Raw genomic sequence first — 24,756 nt, 5'->3', positions numbered from 1 at the left:
CAGAGACCGGGGGCAGAAGCGAGGGGACTGCTGGGGGAGTTCCCCCAGCCCGGAACGCAGGCGCTGCCGCGGGAGCAGGCCCGGCACCGAACGGAGGCGCTGCCGCGGGAGCAGGCCCGGCACCGAACGGAGGCGCTGCCGCGGGAGCAGGCCCGGCACCGAACGCAGGCGCTGCCGCGGGAGCAGGCCCGGCCCCGAACGCAGGCGCTGCCGCGGGAGCAGGCCCGGCACCGAACGCAGGCGCTGCCGCGGGAGCAGGCCCGGCACCGAACGCAGGCGCTGCCGCGGGAGCAGGCCCGACGGAGCCGCTCCCGGCCGCCACGACGGGCCCGGCCCGCGCCGCTTCCACAGCCCAAGCGGCGGCGGCGGGGCCTGGGCGCCACCTGGAGGCTCGGAGCGGCTCCTGCAGCCCCGCCCCTCCCATCCGTGGGGCAGAGCCAGTAATGGCGAGGGGGGGGGGGGCCGGGGACGCGGGGGACATGGAGAGTATCGGGGGAAGTGGGACACTGAGGACAAGGGGGGCCGGGGTCTGGGCGTCCCCTGGTTCTGGGAGGCGACAGGAGGCCCCAGCGGTGCCACTGGGAGGCCGGGAATGCCTTGGAACCGTGAGAGGGGCCTCCCGGGAGGCCGGAATACATGTGCGCGGGTCGGGTTCCGGGCGGACCGGAAACGTGGCCGAACCTGTTGCCGTGACAGCGGGCCCTGAGCCGCCATGGAGGCCGCGCTCACTGACATGTACGACCAGGCGCTGCTGGGCATCCTGCAGCATGTCGGCAACGTGGAGGAATTCCTACGCATCCTCTTTGGCTTCCTCTACCGCAAGACCGACTTCTATCGGCTCCTCCTGCGTCCCGGGGACCGCCTGGGCTTCCCGCCTGGCGCGGCGCAGGCCATGGCCCTGCAGGTACCGGCGGGGCCCGGGGGGATGGCGCGGCCTGGCCTTGCTGGCGGCCGGCGCTGTGCCTGTCGCGGGGCCGAGCCGAACGGGCCGCGTCTCCCCGGCTGGGCGGTGTTTGTACCGGGCCAGCGGCGGGCTTAGGTCCGGGCAGAGCGGGGGATGTGAGGCGGGGGTCGGGCAGCACAGCAGCCTCCGGGGCACCGGCGCTGCCTGGAAGAGCACAGAGGAAGGCAGGAGAGATGCCTTGAAGCGGGGGGGAAGCGTCGTAAGAAGATGAACCCTCGTAAGAAGAAGAGCCCCGGAGGCAGGCACGGACGGCGAGACCGCGGTGGGAAGAGCCGGGTCGTGGCATCAGCTCGGAGCTAGGCCCCAGGAGCACCGCGCCCGGGTGGTCTCAGGGAGCTGCGGCCAGGAGCCGTGGGAGCAGAGAGCCCAGAGAGAGGCAGGGGGCAGATGAGGATCCGGGAGTCGTGGGAGGAGGCAGGTCTGGGCTTTGCTTAGCAGGAGCTTGTACTTGGCATTGCTCTGGTCCCGCTCCTGGACAGGAGGGGCAAACAGCCTGAACTGCCTGCTTCAGTGTTGAAGCAGCTTTGATTTGGGGATCTCTGGCCTGATGTTAATCTTCACAGGCAAGGAGGAAACGAGCTCATAGAACTTAGAGTGAGACTGGGTTTAGGGTGTTTGTCTGCTTAGACTGGATGAGTTTCTCTTGCCAGGCGCATCAGGCCTGGCCTGCCTCGGGTGGGGGGACAGGAGTCCTGCCACTCTCTGCAGTGCCCTGTGGCGCATGGGGGTCCTCATTACCCCCAGGAGTAGCCCCTGCTGGCCTCTCTGGAATAGACAGACCCCAGAGGGCAGGGCTGATGGGGTTGCTATCTGGTGTCAACCTGAGACTTTTTGGGGCTGATCACAAGGAAGGAGGTGCAGTGTTCCTGCCGTGGGAAGGTGTTAGGACAGCCTCATGGCTGCAACCAAAGGTCCCCAGAGTGTGGGAACAGTGTGGAAGGGGCTCGTTTCTCCTCATCCTCGCTCAACTGCAGTTCAGGGGCACAGTTCTGAGGTGTTGCTTTGCACGATCTATGTAGGGCTGGTACTCACCTCTCCCACATTCTCTCCTTTGCTCATTGCCTGAGGACGAAAGCTGGCATCAGTGGCACAAGCTTCTGTCATTTTGTGACTCTGCTGGCAGGAGCCCTCCCTGGGCCATGTCTTTTGTCCTGCACCTCCTGGACCCAGAGGAAGACTCAAGTCGAGCAGGTGTGCCAGTCCACTGCTGGAAGCACTAAACCTGCCTCCATAGTATTCCTGGGAAGCAAAGGAGGGCTGCGTTTGATGCTTGACACTTTTTAGAACATGTTTACAGTGCCAAAGCCCTGGCACTTGGGTGGGAGAACTTGCAGCCCTTTCAAGAAGCAGGTGCAGGGTCTGTGTGGCCATCACTCCTTGCTGCAGACACAGTTGTGGGCTTTTCTTCTGACCTTCAGCCCACACTGGACAGGCATGGCTGGAAGTCAGTGAGGGGTAGGATTACATCTGGAATCACATCTTCTCCTGCACATGTCTGTTTGGGCACAGCCAGTGCCAGGTCAGCTGTCCTGCAGCTTCTCCTGGGGCAGTTCATCCTGTTTACTTGTTGGGGACTTTGTCTGAGTCCAGGCTTGCAAATGGTCCCTGCCTGAGCCCTGAAATATGGGGTAAGGGAAGGCTCTCTTGGAGCCTCCTCACAGCCAAGAGCTGAATCTCACCACTCCACTTTTCCTTGGAGTAACCAACTCTCTCCCCAGGCTAGAGTGAGGTTGCCTGTGAGAACACAATCCTAGAAACAATACCAAAATGCTCCCAGGAATTTATGAGTTGTGCTTGACGGCCATGGGACTTTTCAAAGAGACAGCAGCTGTTTTTCTTGATGACTGAAGCAGCTCAGGGTAGGTATGTGGTGCAGAGAGAGGAAGGGCAGGAGGGAGTAGGTGCCCCAAGAGTGTGGTGCTGCTCCTTTCCTTCTCTCGGCATCCCAGGCAGAGCTAGCAGTGCTGCTCACTTGGTTTGCTCTTTCTCTCCCAGGCATTCCGAGTGTTTGAACGGATGGCCAGGCAGGATGATGAGAAGAGGTGCCGGGAGCTGGAGGCAAAGCTGAGGAAGAAGGAGGAGGAGGAGGAGGCAGCTGCAGCCGCTGAGAGGGTGAATCTGTGCCCTGCAGCTCAGGAGATTGAGGTGGAGACAACGGAGCACATCCCAGCTCCAGATGCCGGGGAAGCTGCAGGCACACAAGAATCAGCTGCAGCCCCAGGTGCTGCAGCCCCCAGTCCTGTAGCAGTGGAGCCTCCGGGGGCTGCTGCCCCAGCAGAGCTGCCCACGTAAGGGTCTCTTACTTTCTTCATGTTCCTGGTGGGGGGAGGCAAAACCATGGACAGGGTATCCACTGTTCACTGCACAGCCCGTTTTGGATTTTGACCTTCTTCTGCAGACACTCAGCCCTTCAGGAGGCTGTGAGGATTTCCCTTGCAGGCTTCCGAGGCCAGAGACATTGTGTAACTCCCCACAGGAGGGCAGCAATTGTTGTCCTCTGGGTGGTTCAGGGTTTCCCACTCTGCTCTGAGCAGGGGAGGTGGCATGTCCTGTACATGGCCCCACAAAGCTTGGCTGGGCCATGTGGCTCCTCCACAAACTGGTTGTGGTGTGCACTATCCCTTTTCTGGCACTTGCAAAGGTTCACATGGAAGTCCCGGCACCAGCCTGCAGCCTTTTTGTTAGTGCTGTACTCCTTGGATTGCTGGGAGACATCCCAGCAGCCATCTGGGAGTGTGCACAAATACCTGCAACACTTGCAAGTTGGTGCTGGCAGGCCTGGCTGTGTGACAGGTGGCTGCAGCAGCAAATGATGTCTCTGGTCTCTCTCCCTCTAGAGGCCTCTGACCCCGCCATTGGCTCAAAGCAGGGCCAGCTTTGAAGATCAAGCAAGTGTAGCAAAGTTTTCTCTTTAGCCAGGCTTGGTAGCTTTCCAGCAATGCCAAGCAACCTCCATTTGTGCAGAAATGTCCTTGTGTCAAAGTCCTTCCACAGCTTCTGGGACCTTGCAGTCTGACTCTGCTGAGCAGCAAGATGTGAGCTCCGGAAGGCCAGCATGGCCTCTCTGAACCGTGTACCTGAATGCAGGTCCTGTACAGTGTTCACTCATCCTTCCCTGGGATCACCTTGACCCTGAGCAAAGTCAGAGCTGCCCAACCCTTACTCAGGACCCCATGCCCCACCGAGGTTCAAACTCCTGTTTCTTTTCTGACCAAGTTGGGGGAGTGGTGCTGTGATCTGGCTGTGCAGATTCCGTCTCCTCCTCCCCTCTCTGGTGTGTTCTGTGGTCAGACCCCATGTGATTGCTGTGCCGACCCTCTCCAGTCACCATGATGGTCGTGACCATATGTGGGGTTTTGCTGTGGCTTGTCCCTGCCATCCCACTGGTGCTTGGTGAGGAGGAAGCTTGGGCTGGTGATCCCTGTCCTCTCAGGCAGTTTTGGACATCATTGGGAAGAGCAAGATGCTGGAAAGAAGTGGAGCACTAGAAGAACCCCAAATCCTGTAAGGACTGGGATAGCCATGCCCCTGAGGGGCAGAGAGAATTCAGAGCTCAGACTTTGAGACTGTCGACCTTTGGCACATGGAAAGGACAATCTGAGGACCAGAATCTTGAGAACAGTGGAATGATACATGGCAGGAGTGGGGAGGTTTCCTTCTTCCCCTGGGGGATAGTTAGGCACTCAAGCAGGCTCCTTGGTCAGGGCTTCAAGGCTGCCAGAGCTCAAGGAGCATTTGGACAATGCTCTCGGGCAAACGTTGGGATTGTTGAGGTTGTCCTGTGCCAGGAGTTGGACTCAATGATCCACATGGGTGCCTTTCAGCTCAGGATATTCCATGATTTCATTATTCTAGGACAGTGGTAGAGTCAGGTTCTGCAGCCTTGGCTGGAGGCTGTGTTGGAGAAGAGCCTGAGCTCCGGCTGTGCTGGGACAGTCTTAGAATGGCCACCACTGGAGGAGGGGGAAAGGACACCAGCAAGGTGCCTGGTGAGTCACATGGTCAATGGGAGGAGGAGAAAGGACTTACATGTAACTGATGGCCATCTCATGGGATAAAGATAAGCCAGAAGCCAAAAATGAAATCACCTGCAATGCCTGTGCTGGTGCTCTCCTGGAATAGGAGAATTGTCCCTGGGGCTGCCAGTCTGACACTGATCCCTGGGCAAAATTAGCAAGTCAAAAAAAGGCCTGCCAGAGTGCACAGCAGAGGCCTGGGTGTGTCCAGCCCACTTTCTCCCACTGGAGAAGAGAGGGAGAGATTGGAGGCCCGGTGAAGCCCTGAACGGAGGGAGCTGGGCTGGGCTGAGTGCCACTTGCTTGTGTCCCTGTGCAGGCTATGTTTGCTGTGGTTTGCCCTGTGAAGTTTCACCTCAGGACTTTGGTTGTGGGGCAGCAGCTGGTGTGAGGAGAGTTCAGCTGCTTGAAAACAAATGTCAAGGCTACAGGAAGGAAACTGGAGGGATCAGGAAGGAAGATGAGGGCTCGTGTGGGAGCAGGATGCATCTAACAGCAAGTGTGGTGGAGCCACGAGGGATGGTTTCCACTGTGTGTGGTAAGAGCCTGGTTAAAACTCAACCCTTGCATGTGCCACCCTCTGGGTGTGCCTGGCACACTGGAGAGTGGCCCTTGTCAGACTTCAGACACTCAGGTGCTGTTTTGCAGCCTGCAGCTGTGGCATTGAACACCAGGCCCTGCGTGGCAGCTCTCCCCTGGGTACCTTCTGCTGAATATAGCTGCCACTGCAACTTCTGCCCTCCTCAGTGGGCTCCTCTCCCTTTACTGCTCTTGCTACCCTAAACTTGCTGGTGGGGTGGAACACCTGCAGCCCCCTTGGCGCCTGCCCACTTTAAACACGGGGTGGGTGAGACCAGGTGCAGGAGGCCCCATCCCAGTCCCAGGAGTCTCATGGTTTCCAGGCCAGGAGAACGGCATGTCTGTGGTCTTGAAGTAGGGCAGAGGAACCCACGGGTTTGTCACAGGGCTGTAGTTGGTTTTGATGCCTCTGGGGGGCACTGGAGCCCCCAGAAAGGCAACGGGGGCCGGGCAAGCACCCCCTAACAGACTATTAATAATTTAACCAATTGCTTAATTCTCCACAGCCCCTTCCTTCTGAGCAAAACCCAGAGCTACCAGCCTGGGTATGAGGGGCGCATGAGTAATGCACAATTCTGGCAGCAGGAATGCAGAAAAGGGCTTAAACAAAAATATTTTCCATCTCTCTTCCTTCCCCCTGCCTCTCCAGCCACTGGTGAAGACAACCACTGCCACCAAAATCTATATAAAAATTTGCTCATTCTGTCAACCTGACGGCTCTGGAAATGTAGGGCAGGTACCATCCCAGATCTGCCAGTTCCCATCAGAGCCTCACACTGTGCCTGGATGCTGGGGTGCTGGTTGGGAACATCTTACAAAGCACAGTGAGATGGTAGCAGCGTTTTCAGGGTCGATCCAGATGAATCAAGCCAGTTTTGCCAGTGTGGAGGTTTTCAGGGCTCAGTTTGGGGCTCAGCCAGGTCTCCCCAAGTCCCTCGCCCTTCCCACTTGTGAAAGGCAGGTGAAGCAATTCCTCTTTGCTGCCCTGTAAATACACCAAGAACTGAAATGTCTTTGGGGTGGCACTCGTGCCTGGAGCTGTGCTGAGGGGGACAGAGGTCTCTGTGCCACAGAAGAAGCCAGGCTCCTCTTGCAGCTGTCTCAAGTGTTTCAGCCATCCTTCCCCAGCTGTTGCAGCTCTCTTGCTGTCCCTACCTTGCCAGGAGGGTAGCAGGGCACCGCCCTCCTCACGCCTCACCATGGGACTGTTCTTCCTGGCATTGCAGCTGCGCAGTCCCAGCTCTGGCTCTTCCCCCATCTGCTCCCAGAAGCCATCCTTGCTTGAGCTCAGCTCCTAATTTTGAACACCTCTGCTGCCCAGCACCCTTCCCTTCCCCCAGCTTGGATTCCATCCTGCATATATTTGCCACACAGCATTTAAAATAGAGCCTGGCAGCCCACGTGTGGCACTGCACAGCCCGGCCTGTGCTTGTGCTTTATGACTTTGGTTCCTGGCTTCCCTCTGCTCCTTCCTTTCTCCCGGTATGAACGGGGGCAGGGAAGTTCTCGTCTGCCTGTCCTGTGAATCCCTGCCCTTACTGCGTGTATGAGCAAGAGGTAGTGACAGGAGGCTGGGAAGGGCAGTCCTGGTAGCCTGTGCATGATGGTGAATGTGTCACCTTCATGTGTTTCTCCATCCAGCTTTTGTGTCTCTCCCAGGTGTTTCTGCCAGGTGTGCTCAGGATGGGGCAGCTCTGGTCTGTGCCTTAGAGATCATCTGGGTGGGTGAGATCTCTGAGAGGAGGATCTTTGGCTGTGGACAGCACAGCCAGGGCTGGAAGCAGGGCCACTGGGACACAGAACACTGTGCCAGGTGGGCCCAGGAGGCTGTGCAAATGCCTCATTCCTGAGGAAGCCTTTGGCTGCTGCTGGGCAATCTGGCACAGTAGCACGCAGAGCAAAATGAAACCCTGGGGTCTCTGTGGCCTCAGCCATTTGCCCTCTGCGGTGTGGGGAGGGAAGAGGTGGCTAGAGCAGCGGGCTGAGGTGAGGAGGGGGCTCTTCATGGCTCCCCACTTTGTGGGGCCTTGAAGAAAACCCTTCAGGTGTTCTAGAGTCTGTGACTAGTGGAGGGGACTCCACTCACCCTATGCACACAGTGCCATTATGCCAAGGAAGGGGGCAAACAGGCTGCTGCTGAGCAGCAGAGCCCTGGCTGCCCCAGTCACCTGGTCCAGGTGAGCCCTAACAGCGGGCTGGTCTCTCTGACATTGCTCTGCTGTCCCTGGGAGTGGGTATTGGGGCTCAGCAGTGACCTACAAAAATCCCTGGTGTACTCCCTGGCTTGCTGGCTGGTGAGAAGCAGAGTGGAATTGAACTGAAATGCATTAATTTGGTGAGCTGACTCCTAACATCCTAGCTCTCTCCTGAGACCCACCAGTCCCATTCCCAGAGCCCTTGGTGACCTGGAGTTAACCCTTTGTGACACACACTGGGAGCATCCCTGGGATGACACAGCAGTGCTCTGGGAAATTTCCATGAGGTGCCTGTGTGAATCTTAACTCGACTTAGCAACGGCTTGGCTTTGCTGGAAGCCCAGATGGCATTTTGTTGTGAGGTGCCACAGGATGGGCTTCCTGGCATGGCTACATCCTCCTTAGGGTGCCAGGGACAGGAATTTCACTGCTGGTCACCCTCTGTGGGAGAGCAGGGCTGTGAAGAGGAACTGTTGCTGCACACTGCTAACTTCGAGGCTGGTTTTGTTTGACTCAGAGACTGCATCGTCCCAAGCTTTCTCCTCTCAAGCCTCTTCCATTTGGAAGGGAGGGGAACCCTTAGGTGCTCAGCAGTTTTGTCTGGGACTGTCCAGACCAGAAGTCAGTTAAACTGGTTTTCTTCCCCACTACCCCTATGGACTTTCCTGATGAGCTCACCTCAGAGTCTGTGCTGTTCCTCCAGCCTGACCTAGAAAGGAGCTGATCTTGATCCATATTTAAGGAGAATCTGTCCTGGTTCTGATTCCTCTTATGCACGTGGGGCTGTGCACGGGGAATTCCTCTGGCACAGCCAAGGCCTGTTATGAGCAGGAGTCAGACAGAGCTCAGAGAACGGCCTGACCTGATACAGCCAAGCTCCATCTGGCCCCATATCCTGTCTCCATCAGCAGCAGATGCTGGGGGAAGAGCAGAATGAGTGGTGCAGTGATACTTTCTCTATGCTTTCACCCTGCCCTGATACATAGTGGCTCAGTGGTTTTCTAAACACTTGGTCGTTCAGCCCTTTGGGAGGATTATTTTCCCTTTTCTTTCTGAATTTCAGGCCTCCCACGCCTGGGACTCTGCAACAGCATCCTGCACCAGGTCCCTGCCACATAGCACTGCCATGTGTGGCGCTTTTCTCTGTGCGGGTGAAGAGGCATTGAGAGGGTCCCCAGTCCCCTTCTCTGCTCTCTGTGGAGCTCTTCTATTGTGTCCACTTTCCGCTTTCAGCCTGTTTTTGGGGTGAAGAGTCATAATATCCATGCTTGTTTCCTGCTTGAGCATCTTTGTGTTCCTGGTCCTACACGATTCTCCAGTATTCTGAGGGCCATTCCCATGCTTGTGTGTGGATGCATTGGTGTTTTCTGCCTCCCTCCCTGTTTCTTTTCTCTTTTGCTGTCCTGCTTTTGCAATGAGGCCAGGAAATCCTCTACCAGCCACATGGTACCTCTCACAGTAAAGTGACATCACTCCAAACCCTTTTGCTCCCTTCCCAGCTCTCCCCAGCGCTGACAGCTTTTTCAGGTTGGGAGCAAGAGCTTTGAGAAGCTCTGTGTTGGTGAGACCTTCTTCTGCCAACATGCCCCTGTGTGTCCTTGGCTCCTTATGTGGAACCGAGGCTTTTGACCTTCAGGGTCTGCAGCACTGCACTCACAGTGCTGTTGTGTTTGGTTTCTGGGAGGAATGTGTCCAGGTGACACTGAGGGAAGCAGGGAAATGTAACTTAAGTCATCTTTGCTAAGTGGAGTCTTTCTTGCAATAGAGAGAAGCCATTCCTGCTGGGAGAATCATTTTAATCCATATTCCTTCTCCCATTGTGGTGGGAACTTAACTGCTCAGGAAGCTTCCTTTCAAAGGGTTGAAACACTTGAGCTGAGGGTGAAATCCCTTAGCCCTTTCTGGTGCAGCCCTTGTCACTAAAGCCTTTTGCAGATGATCAGGAACAGTCAGGGTCCAATTTTCCAGTGTTCTGGAGACCCAGGCTCCTCTGGTTGGGCAGCAGAGATCAACAGCAGAGTGCCAATTTCCCTGTGCTGCACTGAACTGCTAAGTCTTTTGGTTGCCCTACCAAGGTACTGAACTCCAAAATTAGCTCCTGGGACCAAAAATAACTAAATTAAAACCTATAAATTTTTCTCTCAACAAGCAGAAAATCCCAGGGCTGGAAACCGAGGGACAGCATGTGCCCAATTCTTAGGTAAAAAAGCAATCGCTGTTTGCTTGGTTCACTAAAAGGGGCCTACCATGGAAAACTACCTGGATTAGGCCAGGTTGTGTTGGTGATGTCAGGGTCTGAGAGGCCACCTTGTCCTCTGTTCCAACAGCTCAATCCCTTTGGCTTCCTTTGCCCTTATCCCCCTTTATCCCAGGGGAGCCTGGTTGGCTGCGTGTAGGTCACTCTCCCAGGAGATCTCTGAAGCCCAAGGTTGTAGAAGCTGTGTGCAAACAATAAAGATCCCAGGGGTCTTTTCTGGACAGTAGTATGTCCTGCTGTCCTTGACCTAAATATCCCTCCAGTAGTGAAATTTAACCCCTTGGTGCTTGCATTACAGCACTCTTCTGCAAGCTGGTGGTGGCATTTCAACTTGCCTAACGTCAATAAGTTGGCGCTGTCGAACAGCTCTAAATAACTTGGGACACAAAAGGGAAAGCTAAAAGCTCTCCTGAAGTGAGTGAGCTTGGAAAAGGGCAAGGCTCTCCCCCAGCAGGGAGGGGGCAGAGCATCTCTGTGGGGCTGGTGGGGGCTCCAGATGCAAAGGAGGCGGGTGGATTTGTTGGTTGGCTCCTCAGTAGAGCAGCAAAGGCATCATGTGAGTGGTGGCTTGGGCACGTGGTACCCAGGAGCATTGACCCCTTCCTACTGCATCACCTGGACTTAATGACACACTGGGATCTAGGGTAGTGTGTCTTGATGGGCTTGGGTTTTGGTTGTTGGTTCCATCCTGGTGGTAAGTTGAAGCTCTGAGGCTTTGTGAAGGTGAGGCTTTGAAGTACAAGTCATATGAGGAACAGCTGAAGGAGCTGGAGGGGCTCAGCCTGGAGAAAAGGAGGCTCGGGGTGACCTTCTCACTCTTGACAACTCTCTGACAGGAGGGTGGAGCCCGGTGAGGATCTGGCTCTGCTCCTAGAGAACAAGGGACAGGACAAAAGGAAATAGCCTCAAGTTGTGCCAGGGGAGGTTTAGCTTGTATATTGGGAAGATTCCTTCATGGGAAGGGCTGCCCAGCCCTGGCACAGGCTGCCCAGGGAGTACAGCCTGGGGGGATTTTACAAATGTGCAGATTTGGCACTTGGGTACGTGAGTTAGTGGTGGCCCTGACAGTGCTAAGGACACAGTTGGACTTAATGGTCTCAGAGGGTTTTTCCAACTGAAATAATTCCATGATTCCATGATCCTTGTAAGGCTGATGGTGGGCACTGCAGGCTTGAGCCTGGGCTGCACTTCCTGGCTGGGCTGTACCTCAGGTTTGAGTGAAGGGGAAGGCACTGGCTTGCATTTTTCGCCTTTTGTTTTCGAGAGCAGGACCACCAAGCTGCACAGTGCAGTCCTGGAGGTGTGTGTTCAGGACCCCAGGGACAATGGGCTACGGGGAACTGTTGACAGACTTCTGCCTGCTTTGCAGGTGAAGAAGACTTTCCAAAACTGGATTTGGGTTGTTCTCCAGCAAACCAAACTCACTTGGACTGGAGGAAATCCTGAGGAATGGGAGTGCCCTGGACCACTGCTGTGCTCAGGGCTCAGCTTGCTGCCAGCCAAGGAGTGTCAGAGAGGATCGGGATGGATCAGAGGGGATCAGAGTGGATCCTGAGGCTTATTGACTGCAGTGTGACTTGAACTGTAAAGGAAGGGATTTGGCATTCAGCTTGCTTAGTGCTGTGCCAGGGCCCTCATTAGTTGAAGTGCTGGTACAAGGAAGCCTTTGTGGAGCCCTGGTTGCCTCCTGGACCCCAGCAAAGGTCTGGGAGCCGCGGTGTACATTTTCCTACCGCGGTGCTTCCCAGGCAGAGCCCAGAGACAGAAAGTACGACTGTCCTGATGTTTTGATGCCAAAAGATGTTAAATCTGGAGGTGAGGGGGGAGGCTCCTTTGCAGCTTGCTTGCAGAAGTAGCACAAAGCTGGGATTTTCCATGCACACAATCCTTGCAGCTTTGGGAATGCAGCTTTCTGATGAGGTTAAACCTCTGGCTTCCCTACTTGTTGCTACAGCACCCACACTGGAGCCCTGAGGAGCAGAGGGCACATTTTACCCTCTTCAAAATCATCTTAGAAGCTGGGAGGTTTTTAGCTTTGGCTTACCAGCTCAAGCTGAAGCATGGTAGCAGCTTTTTGGGGTGCGCAGACCTTCCTGTGGCTTGAAGTACTTTGGGTTCTCATCTGGAGAGCCAGTAGAAGTTCTGGAAATCTATTCCTGTAAATCTGTATTGTGTTGCGTGTGCTGGTGTCTTTGAGTGAGTGTGGCCTTTGTGCAGAGATGCAGAATGGGCTCTGCCATCCCCCTGCCTGCCTGCCTAGCTGCACTGCACTATGGTTTCTGCCTTGCTGGGCTACATGCAGTCCCTTTAGTGCTGAGAGGACAAGATGCAGGTGTGGTGCAAGGTGCTTCCCCAGGAGGGATCAGGGATTTGTGATAGTGTGAAGGTCTGGAGTTGGCCAGGGGTCTGACTCAGGGGTCTCACCCACCTGGGTGGGTGACCCAAGTGTTGCCATGGCAGGAGGATGGTGGCTGCTGCCATGGTGCTGGTTCCCAGCAGCCCTGTGCTACCTGCATCAGTGGTTTCAGGGGGACGGACTGTGGGCTGCTCCTCTCATCCTTCCTCCACATCTGGCCTGACATGATTTCCTTAAAGATGCCTAAATAATTCACCTTCAGTAATAGCAAACAGCAGTGCCAGCTCTGGAGGAAGCTTTCTGGGGATGCCAGTGACATGAGAGTGCCTGCTGTACTGGCCACTGAGCCATGGCATCCTTCACTGCTAGCTCCAGGTATCCTGGACTTCCCTTCCTGAGAGGGCAGGGATCCTGCCTTGGAAAGTTGAACTGCTCCAGGCTGAGAGGATCACTTTCATTGAGTTGTTCTCATAATCCTTGTAATTTTTTCCTTCTTCTTATGGGGGAAAAAAAGAGGTCCATTGGGATTATGCTGTACCAGTTCCCTCCCATGACACTTTCCCACCTCTGCTCCTCATGCTGCTGTGTCTTTTCCTCAACTTTAGCATGCCTGCACCAAAACTCCTCAGTGAAGAGGAGCTCAGTGAGCTGCCCTGCTTCTCAGCTCAAACAACCAGATCCTTTGGTGTGTTTGTTTCCTGCTCTTCAGTTGTGTCCTGCTCTGTGTTCACAGAGTTGGTGCTGCGGCTGTTGAGCTCCAAGGACAGAAACACGTTCAGCTGACTGTCCACAGGGAGAGGATTGTTGTTGCCATTTCCACATTGCTCAGCTCATCGTGCGTCACCAACCCACGGAGCTGGGAATCCCAGAGTAAGAAATGCCCAGAAATCTGTGTATGGGGCTTGACGTATGGTTCAATCCTCAGACATCTAGCAAACCCACCAGGGACAGCACTGCCACCTCTCGTGGGGGTCTTGGTCCCCTTGTGCTGCTGCTGAGGGTCTCACCCTGTGTGTAAGGAGTGGCTCCAGTCCCCAGGACAGCGCAGCCGTGCTGTGCCATGTGGCTCTGAGGAGTGGGAAACAGATCGGCTGCTTCTCGATGGTGCATTGTTAAAGGTTTCACCTCCCCCAAAATGACACATTGCAAGCAAAAATAGAACAAGACAGAACACACAGACCCACCCCCACCATCCCCACCACCCGACAGCCAAGTGCACGCAGTGCCAAGCCCTTGGGTATAAAAGCTGGTGCTTTGTCACCCTCCCTCCCCTCATTCCAGCCACCACCTGCGCCAGCCCAGCAGGCATTCAGGCAGTCCGGTGAGTGACCATCGCATTAGGAGCGGCCGTACTGCTGGCACAATTGCCACCCAACCCACACTGTGTGCTGGATCTGGCCTTCTTCTTCAGGTGGTGGGTCTGGGGATTGGGAGCAGGAACCACAGTGTTGGTGCAGGAGGTTCTCTCACCTGCTGCACTGTGGTGCTCTTCAGACAGCATGACGGATGCCTTCGGCCAGGAGAGCCGCCTCTGGTGTGGCGGCATGGCTTGGCCCGGCATGCTGTGAGCCAGAGCTGTCTCCTGTGAATGGTGAGGGAAGCTGCCTCCCAGCCAAGGAGCAGGGTCCAATTCTGGAGTGCCACTGGCGTGTGCTAAGCATTGTTGGACCAGGCAGAGATCTGGCTGGAAAATCTCCAGGAAAGGAAGAGTTGCTCCAGGAGGTGGTAGAGCTGTCAGCTGTTTGTCAGCAGGGCCTAGCAAGGCTGTGCCTTGCCTTCGCCACCCTGGATCCTCCAAGGCTACAGAGCTGGGAGTTCCACTGGCAGTGGAATTATCCAGGCTTTATGAGTCCCCCGGTGATCCTGTCCAGGGGTACAAAGCCCATTGCATGGATTTTCAACATTGGAAACAGAGCAGAAGCAGAGGTTGGTGGTTTCTTGGGAAAATAGCTGGAGGGATTTGGACTAGGTGTTGGGGAGGAGAGGAGTCGAGAAGTGATGGCACTGGATCTCACACCCCCCCAGGACGGGCAGACATGGCTAGAGGGAGGTTTAGGCACAAGGGGGAGCTTCTCCCGCTGAAGTTGTATGAGGGGCTGCAAGGCCGAGGAGGTGGGGCTGAACTTGTCCAGTGAGCTGCACGTGGTGGCAGAGGTGGTGGTGACACGTCCCTCTGTCACCCAGCTGTGCTCCATTTATAACACAGTAACAGCTCTGGAGAATGACAGAGCTGTCCCACAGGGACGGTTGGGCTGGCAGTAAGGCTGCTGTCACCTCTGCAGTCCCTATGCTGTGCAGAGAGACATTGGACAGAGTCCCTGCGGAGCAAGCCCTGCCTCAGTTTCCCTGTTGCACAGTTAACACTGGCTGTGGGGCTGATGAGTCTTTCATGCCCTCACAGGCTGTGAGATTGCATTTGGTAAGCTCCAAGTGGGGCTACAACATCCAGAATTGCCTGGCTGGGGTCCGCTCTGCCCCTGTGCTCTTCTCCTGAGGAAGAGAAGGCACATCCAGGACAGCCCTGGTGGCTTTGTGACAGCAACTGATTGCTATGTTTATTCATGCTGAGGCCATTTGTAGCTGGCATCTCACTGTGTGTGCCTTTGTACCAGTGGATTTCTCCCATCTTGGATGACCTGCATCTGGTTTCACGAGCCTTGACTGGGCGTAAGGCCCACTGCCTCCTCCTGCTCCCTTTTGAATTTTTCCCAGGAGAGGTCCGGGGGGAGCAGCCTAGGGGAAACTGCTATTTGATGGTTTTTGTCTGGTTCTTTCATGATTGTGGGGAGCCACAGACACTTGGAATGGCAACTCCCAGCTTCCCCCATGTATCTTGCTGGCAGGTTTGGGAGGAGCCAGGTTGGGCTCTGCCGTGGCCAGCATGACCACTAAGCCAGAAAGCTGGGGTTCCCATGGAGGGAGGCTGCAGAGAACTGAAGGGTGGTGCAGGTAGGACTGTGGGGTGTCAAAACCCCCTCCATGCTGCTGCCCCTGAAGGTCACAGAAAAACAGAAAGTGACCCACACTGCTTAGTTTCTAAAGAGATTTTAAAAAAAAACAGCTGGGTTTAAAATCGGGTCAGATTTGTCCTCTGGTTCACCATGTGGCCTCGTGGCCAGCCTGGAGTGGAGGGCAGGAGTCCCATGTGCCATGCCTGGGCAGACCCCACAGTACGGGTAAACATCTTACGAGGGCATTTAACGAGCCGAGCTGCCCCAGGCTACACACAGACCCTGCTCCCTGCCAGGGGCTGATGCAGCGTGGTCTCTGAGACAGGCGTGCCTTGAGAGACAAGCTGGGTGCCACCAATGGGCTGTTCCTAGACGGGGACCAGGGGACACATGAGACAATGCCTGGGGACATACCACCGCGTTTCAGCACGTTTGCTTTGTTTACTTCCCACGGGAGTGTGCTCGGGGCTCTGAAGACCCTGTCACCACAGCTCCTGGTCGCCTGCACCGTTCGGCTTCTCACCCTCCAGCCTGTTTGACTCCTACAATCCGGGGGCGGTTGGGAAGTGACAGCTGGAGCCAACGCACCAGCCCGGTGCGTGCTGCCATGCCAACCCTGTTTCCATGGCAATGGGCACCCAATGGGCGACTGCCAGGCAAGGCCAAGATGCCTGAAAAATGATGCGATGCCCCCCGAAACGGCCAGCTGAGGGTGGGAGCCTGTGAACGCCGCCAGTCCCAGTAGTGCCTTCAGTGCCTCGGAGTGGATCAGACCCCCCCCAGTCCACAGGTGTAACAGGGCAGGTGAAACTCTTGGTGCACCCAGTGAAACCATAGGGGAAAAAAAAAAAATGGGGAGGTGCGCACAGCCACGTTTACAGCCCCCTCTGACTGTCTTGCAGCCTAATTTAATTTAAATAGATGGCTCTTACATAACCCTCAGGGTGATGTGCTGCTGGAGCCAAGCCCACCCCAGACTAGTGAGGGCCCCCCAGAGTGGGGGTGCCAGGAAGGCAGCAGAGCACAGCAAGACAGGCTCCCCAGGGCTGTCTGTGCCCTGGGGATGCTCTTCTCCAGCCCCTCCTTTACATAAGTCCCTGAGCCCCATGTTTATCCAGCTCTACACTGAAGCCTAGGTGGGTATCAAAACATTTTAAAATAACTCTGCCTTTTGTTAGCACCGCAGCTATCTTTAGAAAAGATTTGATTTTATTTGAAAGCCCTCTCTGTGAAGGTTCAGTGGAATAGATCCCCAGCCCAGCAGTTTAAAGGGATCTTTAAGGGTGTGGTGATCTTTCTTGGCTGGAAACACTGTCTTGTTTATTGCTTATCAATAAACCCAATCTTACCCCTGCAGCCATCTCAGCTTTTCTGACATTTCCACAGCTGGAAGGGGCAGTGTTGTGCTCAGTGTTGCTCACGATTCACTTGTCCAGGCACCCTGGGATGGCTTTTGAAGCATCCTGGTCCCCAGCTCCATCACCTTCATGTAAACAATTGCCCTGGTCATAACAGCTGGTGATTTTCCCAAATGTTAAAATCAGAGTGAGGAGAACCAGTGCTGTGTTTTCATGGTCACACCCATAGGCCACCACCTCTGCAGCCATGACAGTGCCTTGGGGGACAGCTCACACACAGCACGTGCCAGTGTCCCCGCTCCAGCTGTGATGGGAAGTAGAGGGAACGAGGAACTCTCTACTGGAGCAGAGGTGGCCATGGCCCACTGGAGGCCATCTCTGCACCTTTTGGGCTGCCAAACTGTCACTGTCGTGTGTCTCACCGGTTGTCCTTTCAGCAGCCTGATTGCTGCTCCAGCAGACTGGGGAGAGAGGACTGTGAATCACCCACAGTGGGTAGGATGGCTGTGGTCCCTCTGTCCTGTGGCTGCTTACTTGGACCTGCTCCCTTCCATAGAGCCGGCAGTGAGGGAGAGATGGGGCAGGAGCCCAGCCTTGGAGATGCTGTAGAAGGGCTGAGCAGAGGCTATGCCATTCCTTTTGGTTTCTTGCATCCTGCTCTCAGGCTTCCAGCTCTCTCCAGGCTCTGCTCTCATTTAACGTGTCACCCCTTTCTCCCTGCACCAGGAGACAGGAGCAGTTCCAGACAAACCCTGACAGCTACAATGGAGCTGTGCGAGAGAATTACACCTGGTCCCAAGACTACAGTGACCTGGAAATTAAAGTGCCTGTGCCCAAGCACATTGTCAAAGGCAAACAGGTAAAGTGGTGTTCGTGGCATCTCTTTAACATTTCCCTTTTCGTCGGGGTGCACAGCTTTCCTGGAAAACTGTGTTTGGAGCAGAAAGGCTCCTTGTCCTTTGTACTGAAGGACCAGGATGTGGTTGTGCCTTGTTCTCCAGTGAGTCTGATGGGGACTGAGATCACAGACTGACTGTGTTCCTGTTGTGTGGCAGTGTCCTCTGCTCCATCTCAGCTAGGTTCCCTGGCATTGCCTTGCACTTTCTATGCTTCTTTCTGCTTCTACTACCTGCATACTCACACGTGTGTTTCAGAGCCTGGCTGGGGATAGAGGCCGTTCTTCATTTGTTCCTCTGGCTCTGAGTGCCTTCTGCCTTCTGTTTGGAAGCAGGAGCTGCTGGAACGGCTCCTCTGGCACTGGGGAGCTGGATCAGGCACAGCCCCTGTGTGGCTTGACCTGCTCTAGATGGAAGGGAGCCGGCCTTGGGTGGAGGCTGAGGGGTAGCCCCTCCCCCTGGCTGGCTTCATGTACAGAGAGGTCTCGCCTCTCTCTTTGGCTCAGGCAGGAGCTTCCCTGTTCTGCTTGTGGTCGTGTTGTTTTTCCTGCACCACATCTGGTCTCTCCTGATCAGGGACCCAGAAAGAGTGTGCCCATGGCTGACCTTCGTCAGACCTAGAAGTTTGAACTCTTTCCCAAGTGCTGCCCTTCCCTCTGTATTGTTCCATTTGGAAAGCCTGTGCTCCCCACCTCCTGCTCTCCTCTGCTTCCAGGGTGGCTGAAAGGAGCACACTGGAGTTTGTCACTGGTTTCAGCCTACACAGCTCCTCAGCACGCCAAGGAGTGTCACTGGCAGCAGCAGCAGCCCAGGCTGGAGGGGTGAGGGGGCACATGGCTTCCACAGGCACAGCAAGGCACCAGGAAGATGCATCTCTTCCAGCGGGTCTCTAAAACAAACCCAGGCTGTTTCTTCAAAGGATTCTGGGATGTCCAGATGGATATTCCATCCCTCCACATCATACTTCAATCACGATTCCTCTCCCTGTCTGGGGAAGTTTCCTCCATGCCAGAGAAGTTGTGTCCTTGCCAAAAACCCCACACAGAGCTCTGTCTGCTCTATCCTTGGCCATGGAGAGGTTCAGGAGCCTGCAGGAGCTTACAGGAGTGGAGACAGGATATGTTTCCTGACCTTTCCTTGGTTCAAGACTGTGCTATTGCAGTGGAAGAGTCCCTGCACCTCAAAGTGGGCAAAGGAGGTTTCAAGACACCCCCTTTCCCATGCCAGTGCCCGTGGCATGGCTCTGCCCACCATTGCCCCAGTATCTGCCCACACTGCCCTCTTGAAGAAATTGGTTGTTAGGGTGCTGGACTTCCCTTCTCCTTGCATTCTCTTTCCTGGTATTTTGTTCATACCCCCTTCTTGGGGCTTCTCATGTCAGCTGAGTTTCCATTTCCAAATGATTCTATGTATTCCCTGCCTTGGGGGAATGAGGGCAGACAGGCTGGGTTTTGGGCCAGAGCAGGAGGACTCAGCAATTTAAAAGCTCCATGGACTTTGGACATGTTGTTAATCAGTACCTGCACAAGAGCAACATTCTCCTGCATTCAGATAGCTTCATATTTTTTAAAAATTACCAGTTTTTTTGCTTCTGCCTGCCAAGGCAAGATTAAAAATTTCCCCATTTGGTCCCTGGGCTCTGAGTGCACCCAACTCTAATGCTGCTCACAGTCTTCCTTATTTTTGGGAAGACTTTTTGGGATTCAGGCTGTTGCTATGGCACATTTTGCTCTGGTGAGCTTGAGGTTTCCATGTATGGAGCTCAGGTGTCCTTGGAGCAGAAATGGGCAATTTGGGTAGGTGGGAGCATCTTCCTCCATGATCCACACCTCTGATCTGCTTATGGGCTCAACAGAGGCCCATGGATCCAAGCGCTTAAATAGAGATAATGACTCCAGGCCTCTCTCTGCTGGACTCAAGAGGAGACAAGCTCGATTCCTCTCTCAGTTTATATTTGCTTGTTTGAGCTGCGTGGGTGAGCGTGGGCATCCAGTGTGGACAGAAATCACTATGGTGAAAAGACCACAGCACAGACGAGAGCTGGCTTTCTTTGGGAGCAGCCAGGTGTTTTGGGGAGCAGAGGTGCCTGTGGGGAGCGCCTGGAGAGGGACAAGCAGCTTCAGAGCTGCCACAGTACTGTGGGTTGCTCTTGGCCTTCCCCCAGGTGTGGGCTGTGCACAGGTACCACCTTGTGCACACATGAGTCCTCTCAGACATGTCCCTCCATGAACAGAGGGGCAGGGCTCTCCAGCAGGGCATGTGCTGCCCCTGTCCCTACTCCTGGGGGGCTGGTGTGCTACGTGGGACCTTCTTGCTGAGTGCAGGTAGAAGCAGGTGTTGCAGTTGCTTCTCATGTTGGCTGCTTGCACAGCGAAATGGCTGGATTAAGTCTTCCCAGTTTGTATCTCTTCTTCCATTTTAGTTTCTCTGCTTCGTCTTCCCATGCGTGGCTGGTCCCAGAGCACCTAAAAGGTGTCCCTCGGCACTACCAGATATCTTGTGCGGCCACCTGTGAATAAAACCCCTCTCACATTTGGTTCTTGTCCATGTAGATTCCACTGACACAATGCTGCGCCTGTGCCTTCCATGTCTCCAGCTTTCCTGGACCTCCACACCCCAAAGAATTTCTCCCCAAAAGGTGACTTGGAAGTCACCTTACTTTTTTTCCCCTTGATCCTCTGGGCAGGCCCTGTACCATGCTGAGAGCCCAGCATCAGCAGCTCTGTCCCTGCACCCAGGGACCTGAGCAAATGGTGGAGTGGAGGGCAGAGCCTCATCCCCATGCCTCGTCTCTGCAGTAAGGTGTCAGCACTGGGCTGGAGGGAGCCTCTCCATGGAGGGAGCTCCTCTGGAGGTGTTTTCATCCCAGGGCAGCTGTTCTTGTAGAGACTGTCCACAGCCACATGCCAGGTGACAGCCAGTTCTCTCCCATCCTCATGTCCCTTCCCCAATCCCCTGTGAGCACAGTTCTGCTCCCAGCCATCCCACTGGAGCTCAGTCCCATGTCACCCTCTGCTGCGTGTGCTGGGCCTCCTCTGCTCCTGCCGGAGCACGCAGCAGGTTCAGGGGCTGTACCCGGGTGACATCAGTCAGACACAGCCACGGTGCCCTCCCTGGCTGGAGCAGCTCTGCCTGTCTTCTGCCTGTGTGGAGCTAGTGAGCTGCTGGAAGTCTCCTAGGTAATGGATAATGTAATAACATTTCAAATGAGATCTGCAGAGCAGGAGGAAGATCTGGGGGAACTCTGGGAGAGAATGCAGGCAAATCTCACTGCAGTCTCCTCCTCTTGGGCCAGCACTGGGGGCCACAATCCTACCTCTCCCCAGTCAGGTCCTCCTTACATCCCCTGGCTTGGCATGGGCTCTGCTGGCGGCACCTCAGGGCTAGAGGGGACAAGAGAGAACATATGGTCTCTACAGAGACCAAGGGTACTGTGTGCCCCTCACAGCCTGCCTCTGTCTCCCCAGGGGACAGCCACGTCACCTGCATGGCAGGTCGGAGCAGAGTTCCCCATATGGCTGCTGTGGGCGGGAACTGGCCCTGTTCCTGGGGACAGAGCTGCCCCTGTAGCAGGGAGCCGGGAAAGCATGCTGCAGCATTCCCCCTGCACGCAGCCCCTCCTCACACACCCAATGGGAGGCCTGGGCTGAGCCCAGTGCTGGCTCCAGCAGCGGAAGCAGAGCCAAGGAGCATGCTTTCAGCATGGTGCAGCAAAGAGGGGATGACCTGCTGCAGCCCTAGTATAGGAACCCCCAAATTGCCCCTGCTCGTCTATCAGGATGACACGCACTCATGCCCAGCTTGTCACAGTGACAGACAAGCACACCCCTAAAGAGCTCTCTCCTAGCAAGTAGAGGTGCCCAGCCTTTGAATGCTCTTCGGAGGCCTGTAGCGTCACTGGTCTTTGAGGGGAAACTGAGGCGTGGGTTAGAACCAGCTGCCTTGAATCCTTCAAGGGTCCCCCGATTGCTTTTCCTTCCCTGAAGAGGTTTCCTCTCTCCTCCAAACTGTCGCTGTTTGCTATGAGAGAACAGCAGGATTCCCACCCTGCTGCTACAGGGAGGGCTGGAAGCTCTTCTCTCTCTCATCCTCTGCAAGTGCACTTGACCCCAAACCCCAGCATGCGCAGTGAGATGGCAAGCAGGAGCCTTCCAAATTGTGTCTCTCCCTTTGTTTCCAGGTGTCTGTGGATATCAGCAGTGGTGCAATTCGTGTAGCTGTGGTGGAGGGAAGCAGCCAACGTGTCCTCATGGAAGGGAAACTCACCCACAGGATCAACACGGAGAGTTCCCTGTGGAGCCTGGAGCCTGGGAAGTGTGTTTTGGTAAGGGTGGTCTACACCAGCTGCGTCTCCTTGGCTTGCAGCTCTGCCACACTTGACCTAGGAAACTGGAGCAGGTGGAAGTTTGAGCCAGCTCTGGATGTGTCTGGCTTTGCCTGTCCAGCGTCTGGCTCATGCTGCCCTTGCCTGTGTGCTGTGTCTTGCCTCCTGCTCCTGAGTTGCCTGTCAGGGTGCCAGCTGGGCAGCACAACTGTCAGGCTGGGCAAAGGAGTCCCCAGCTGCAGCTGAGGGGGTGTAGCACAGCCATGCCTTAGGGGTGGTCACTGTTCTCAATCATGGAGCTCTGCAGTGCTGGTCCTGCACACCCGGCCTTGCTGACTCTGTTGTCTCAAATCATCCCTGTCAAGGTGGTCTCAGCTTGTGCCCAGCTGTGTATTACTAGTGGGTTCCCAGCCCCAAGCCTCATTTCTGATGTGCTCCAGATTTTCGTGCTGAAGGTGTAAGTTCAGCTGTGTTCACAGCTGAAACTGTTGCAGTTCTGCCCATCACCCTGGGATCTTGTATGTCAAAACAGTTTCCAAAGTTTATATGCCAAATTGGGGGCCAGGATTGTGCTAGGAGCAAGATTTTGCTACCTGTGACTATCTTCGCCCTATCCTTTTCCACCCAGAGGCTTTTCCAGGAGAGTTTCAGGAGTCCCCAGGCTGTTGTGAGTCCCAGGAGGGGACACATACTGTCCCTGGGAGGGAGAGAGCTGGATCCAAGCCTTTCTCCCTGTGGCATGAAGGTGGCAGCAGATGGCACCCAAATCCAAGCCCTCACAGTGGAAAATGGAGTGGGAATGTGCTGCCAGAGTTAGGAATCCTGTGGATGGTGTGTGGAGAAGCTGCACAGTGCTGCTTGACCACTGCTGATCTGCAGAGATGTACCTCAAGTGACAGACTGGTGCCAAAAGGGTGAGTGAGGTCTCTGCAAGGGAGAGGAGCTTCTTCGATGCTGCTAGGCCATTGAAAGGATGTGGTAGTGGCGTTCTTAACCTGCATTTTGTAAATATTCGTAAACATCTTGAAAATTAGCTTATCCGGGACAAAGGAACAATCCTGGAAAGGCATAAACCCATTGAAGAGGAGGTGGCCCAATGGGTGGCTGCTCCACGGTGTGGATGGAAGTCTGGAAGTCCCAGGTGGATGTTCCCAGCACCAGCAAGGGCAGACGGTGTCTCTTTAGTACCTGTCAGAGGCTGGGAATGGCGCAGGTGGAGCGAGACGTGCTGCCTCCTGGAGTGGCCACAGGCAGTGTGGGGAGTTGGAGTGAGCCCATCACCCTCAGCCCCAGAGCTGGGTCTTGCCTCGAATAGCATGAGCCCAGGCTTGTAAGGATCTCCAGCTGGCTGCCAACATATTGATAGTGGGATGAGATCTCATTGGAAGAATTGTAGGGTAACTGGAGCAGAGTGAGTAATTCTCGCCCAAGAGCATCTCCTTTTTCCATGCGCTGAGTAGCCAGGAGTGGTTTGTGCCTCCTCCCGATTCATTCATCAGGGGGCACCCACCCGTGTGGGAATGCATTGCTTCATTCAGTGCCTGGATGGGGCCGTTGGGATTTATTTGAAGCTCATGGGGCACATGGACCCTTTCTGTGCCCCAGTTTGTGCATTGCTCTGTGTAAGTTCCAAATGCAGCAGTTGGGCTGTCTCCCTCCTGCAAGGTCCTGCAAGGTGCTGCTTGGCTTCCCTGTGGGACACAGCGATGGCATTCCCTGGCAGGGTGTGGGTGTAGCCAAAACTGAACTCACCCAGTGTCAGTGCTGGGGTTGTCCAAGGAGGTCCTGCCTTAGGGACTAGTTGGGGGACCTTAATGGCCCTGTCCATGCTGCATGTTCATGGTCTGTGAATTGAGGTGATCCCTGCAGCAGAACTCAGTCTTGGCGCTAAGGAAGTGGAATCTCTCTTGCTGGGTCCTGTCTGTCTGAAAAGATCTCAGTTCTATGCAGAGATGCTGTTGAGTCCCATGTCTTCTTGCAGAACATACCAGGTATCATCAAGATCCCCAGATTCTTCAGGAGGCTGCTGTAACAGCTTTTGCACTGTCCTCAGCCTCCCTGGCCCCCTCCTGTCTCGCTTCTGGGATGTCATTCACGGGCACGCCATGAGCAGACTTGCTCCTCCTCCAGCTCTTATCCTGGGAAGATTATTTTGCCTTACAACCCATCCTAGTTCTGCTTCCCCCATCCTGCCTGACGTTCTTATTCATGTATCCTCTTCATTATGTCACTCGCACTCCAGCAGCCCCAGAACTCCCCTTACCAGCATTCAGAGACCACTCTGCCTTCCCCTCCTGCTCCCAGCTGGAGCCCAGCCTGACACCAACATGTTTCTCATCTCATCCTTTGGCACACCCATGGGCATGGCAGCAGAATCCAGCTGGCATTGTTCCATGGTGGAGTGCCTTGCCGATGTGGGGTGGGGGGCTGTCCATACCCCCTGCTCAGGATTTTGTCCCAGGATTGTGCCTTTGCCTGTGGTGTGCCACGCGTTATCCTGGTCCTGGGTGTCATCCCTGTGCTCTCCCTTCTCTGTCACACCCGCTTGCTTGTTGAAAGCAAGATTAAAATAACCTCGCTGTTTTTAGCAATCCCCACTGAGTGTTGTGCACAACTCTTTTTGGTATTATTTTCGTTGTGGAGGATTTTTTCTCCCATTCCTTCTCTTTTTCTCTTCCTCTCAGCCTTTGTTTTCCACACTTGGGCTTCTGTCAGCAAGTCCTGCCTTGAACGTTTACTACAGTCTTGGCTTGTCATCCTGTGAGCCATAAGGCTGAGGGGAGACAATTTAGTGGTGTTCAGCCCTACCCTCCCTGTACTGGCAAGAATGGTGCCTCCTCTGTCCCCCTAAACACCTCCC

The 24,756-nt window shown here is 55.1% G+C and overlaps 1 protein-coding gene across 1 annotated transcript in view; it reads left to right on the top strand.

The window, feature by feature from the left end:
- The first annotated feature begins 665 nt into the window (after positions 1-665).
- Positions 666-24,756, top strand: part of NUDCD3 (NudC domain containing 3) — a 28,824-nt gene continuing 4,733 nt past the window's right edge. The window contains exons 1-4 of the mRNA XM_040087816.2: positions 666-904; positions 2,960-3,252; positions 17,403-17,535; positions 21,753-21,896. Of these exons, the coding sequence (XP_039943750.1) occupies positions 713-904; positions 2,960-3,252; positions 17,403-17,535; positions 21,753-21,896 (762 nt within the window). The 5' untranslated portion in view covers positions 666-712. The remainder of the gene's footprint in view (positions 905-2,959; positions 3,253-17,402; positions 17,536-21,752; positions 21,897-24,756) is intronic.

This window comes from Hirundo rustica, chromosome 28 (genome assembly GCF_015227805.2).
Source record: "Hirundo rustica isolate bHirRus1 chromosome 28, bHirRus1.pri.v3, whole genome shotgun sequence".
NCBI classification, from domain to species: Eukaryota; Metazoa; Chordata; class Aves; order Passeriformes; family Hirundinidae; genus Hirundo; species Hirundo rustica.
This window is presented reverse-complemented; position numbering and strand designations above follow the sequence as displayed.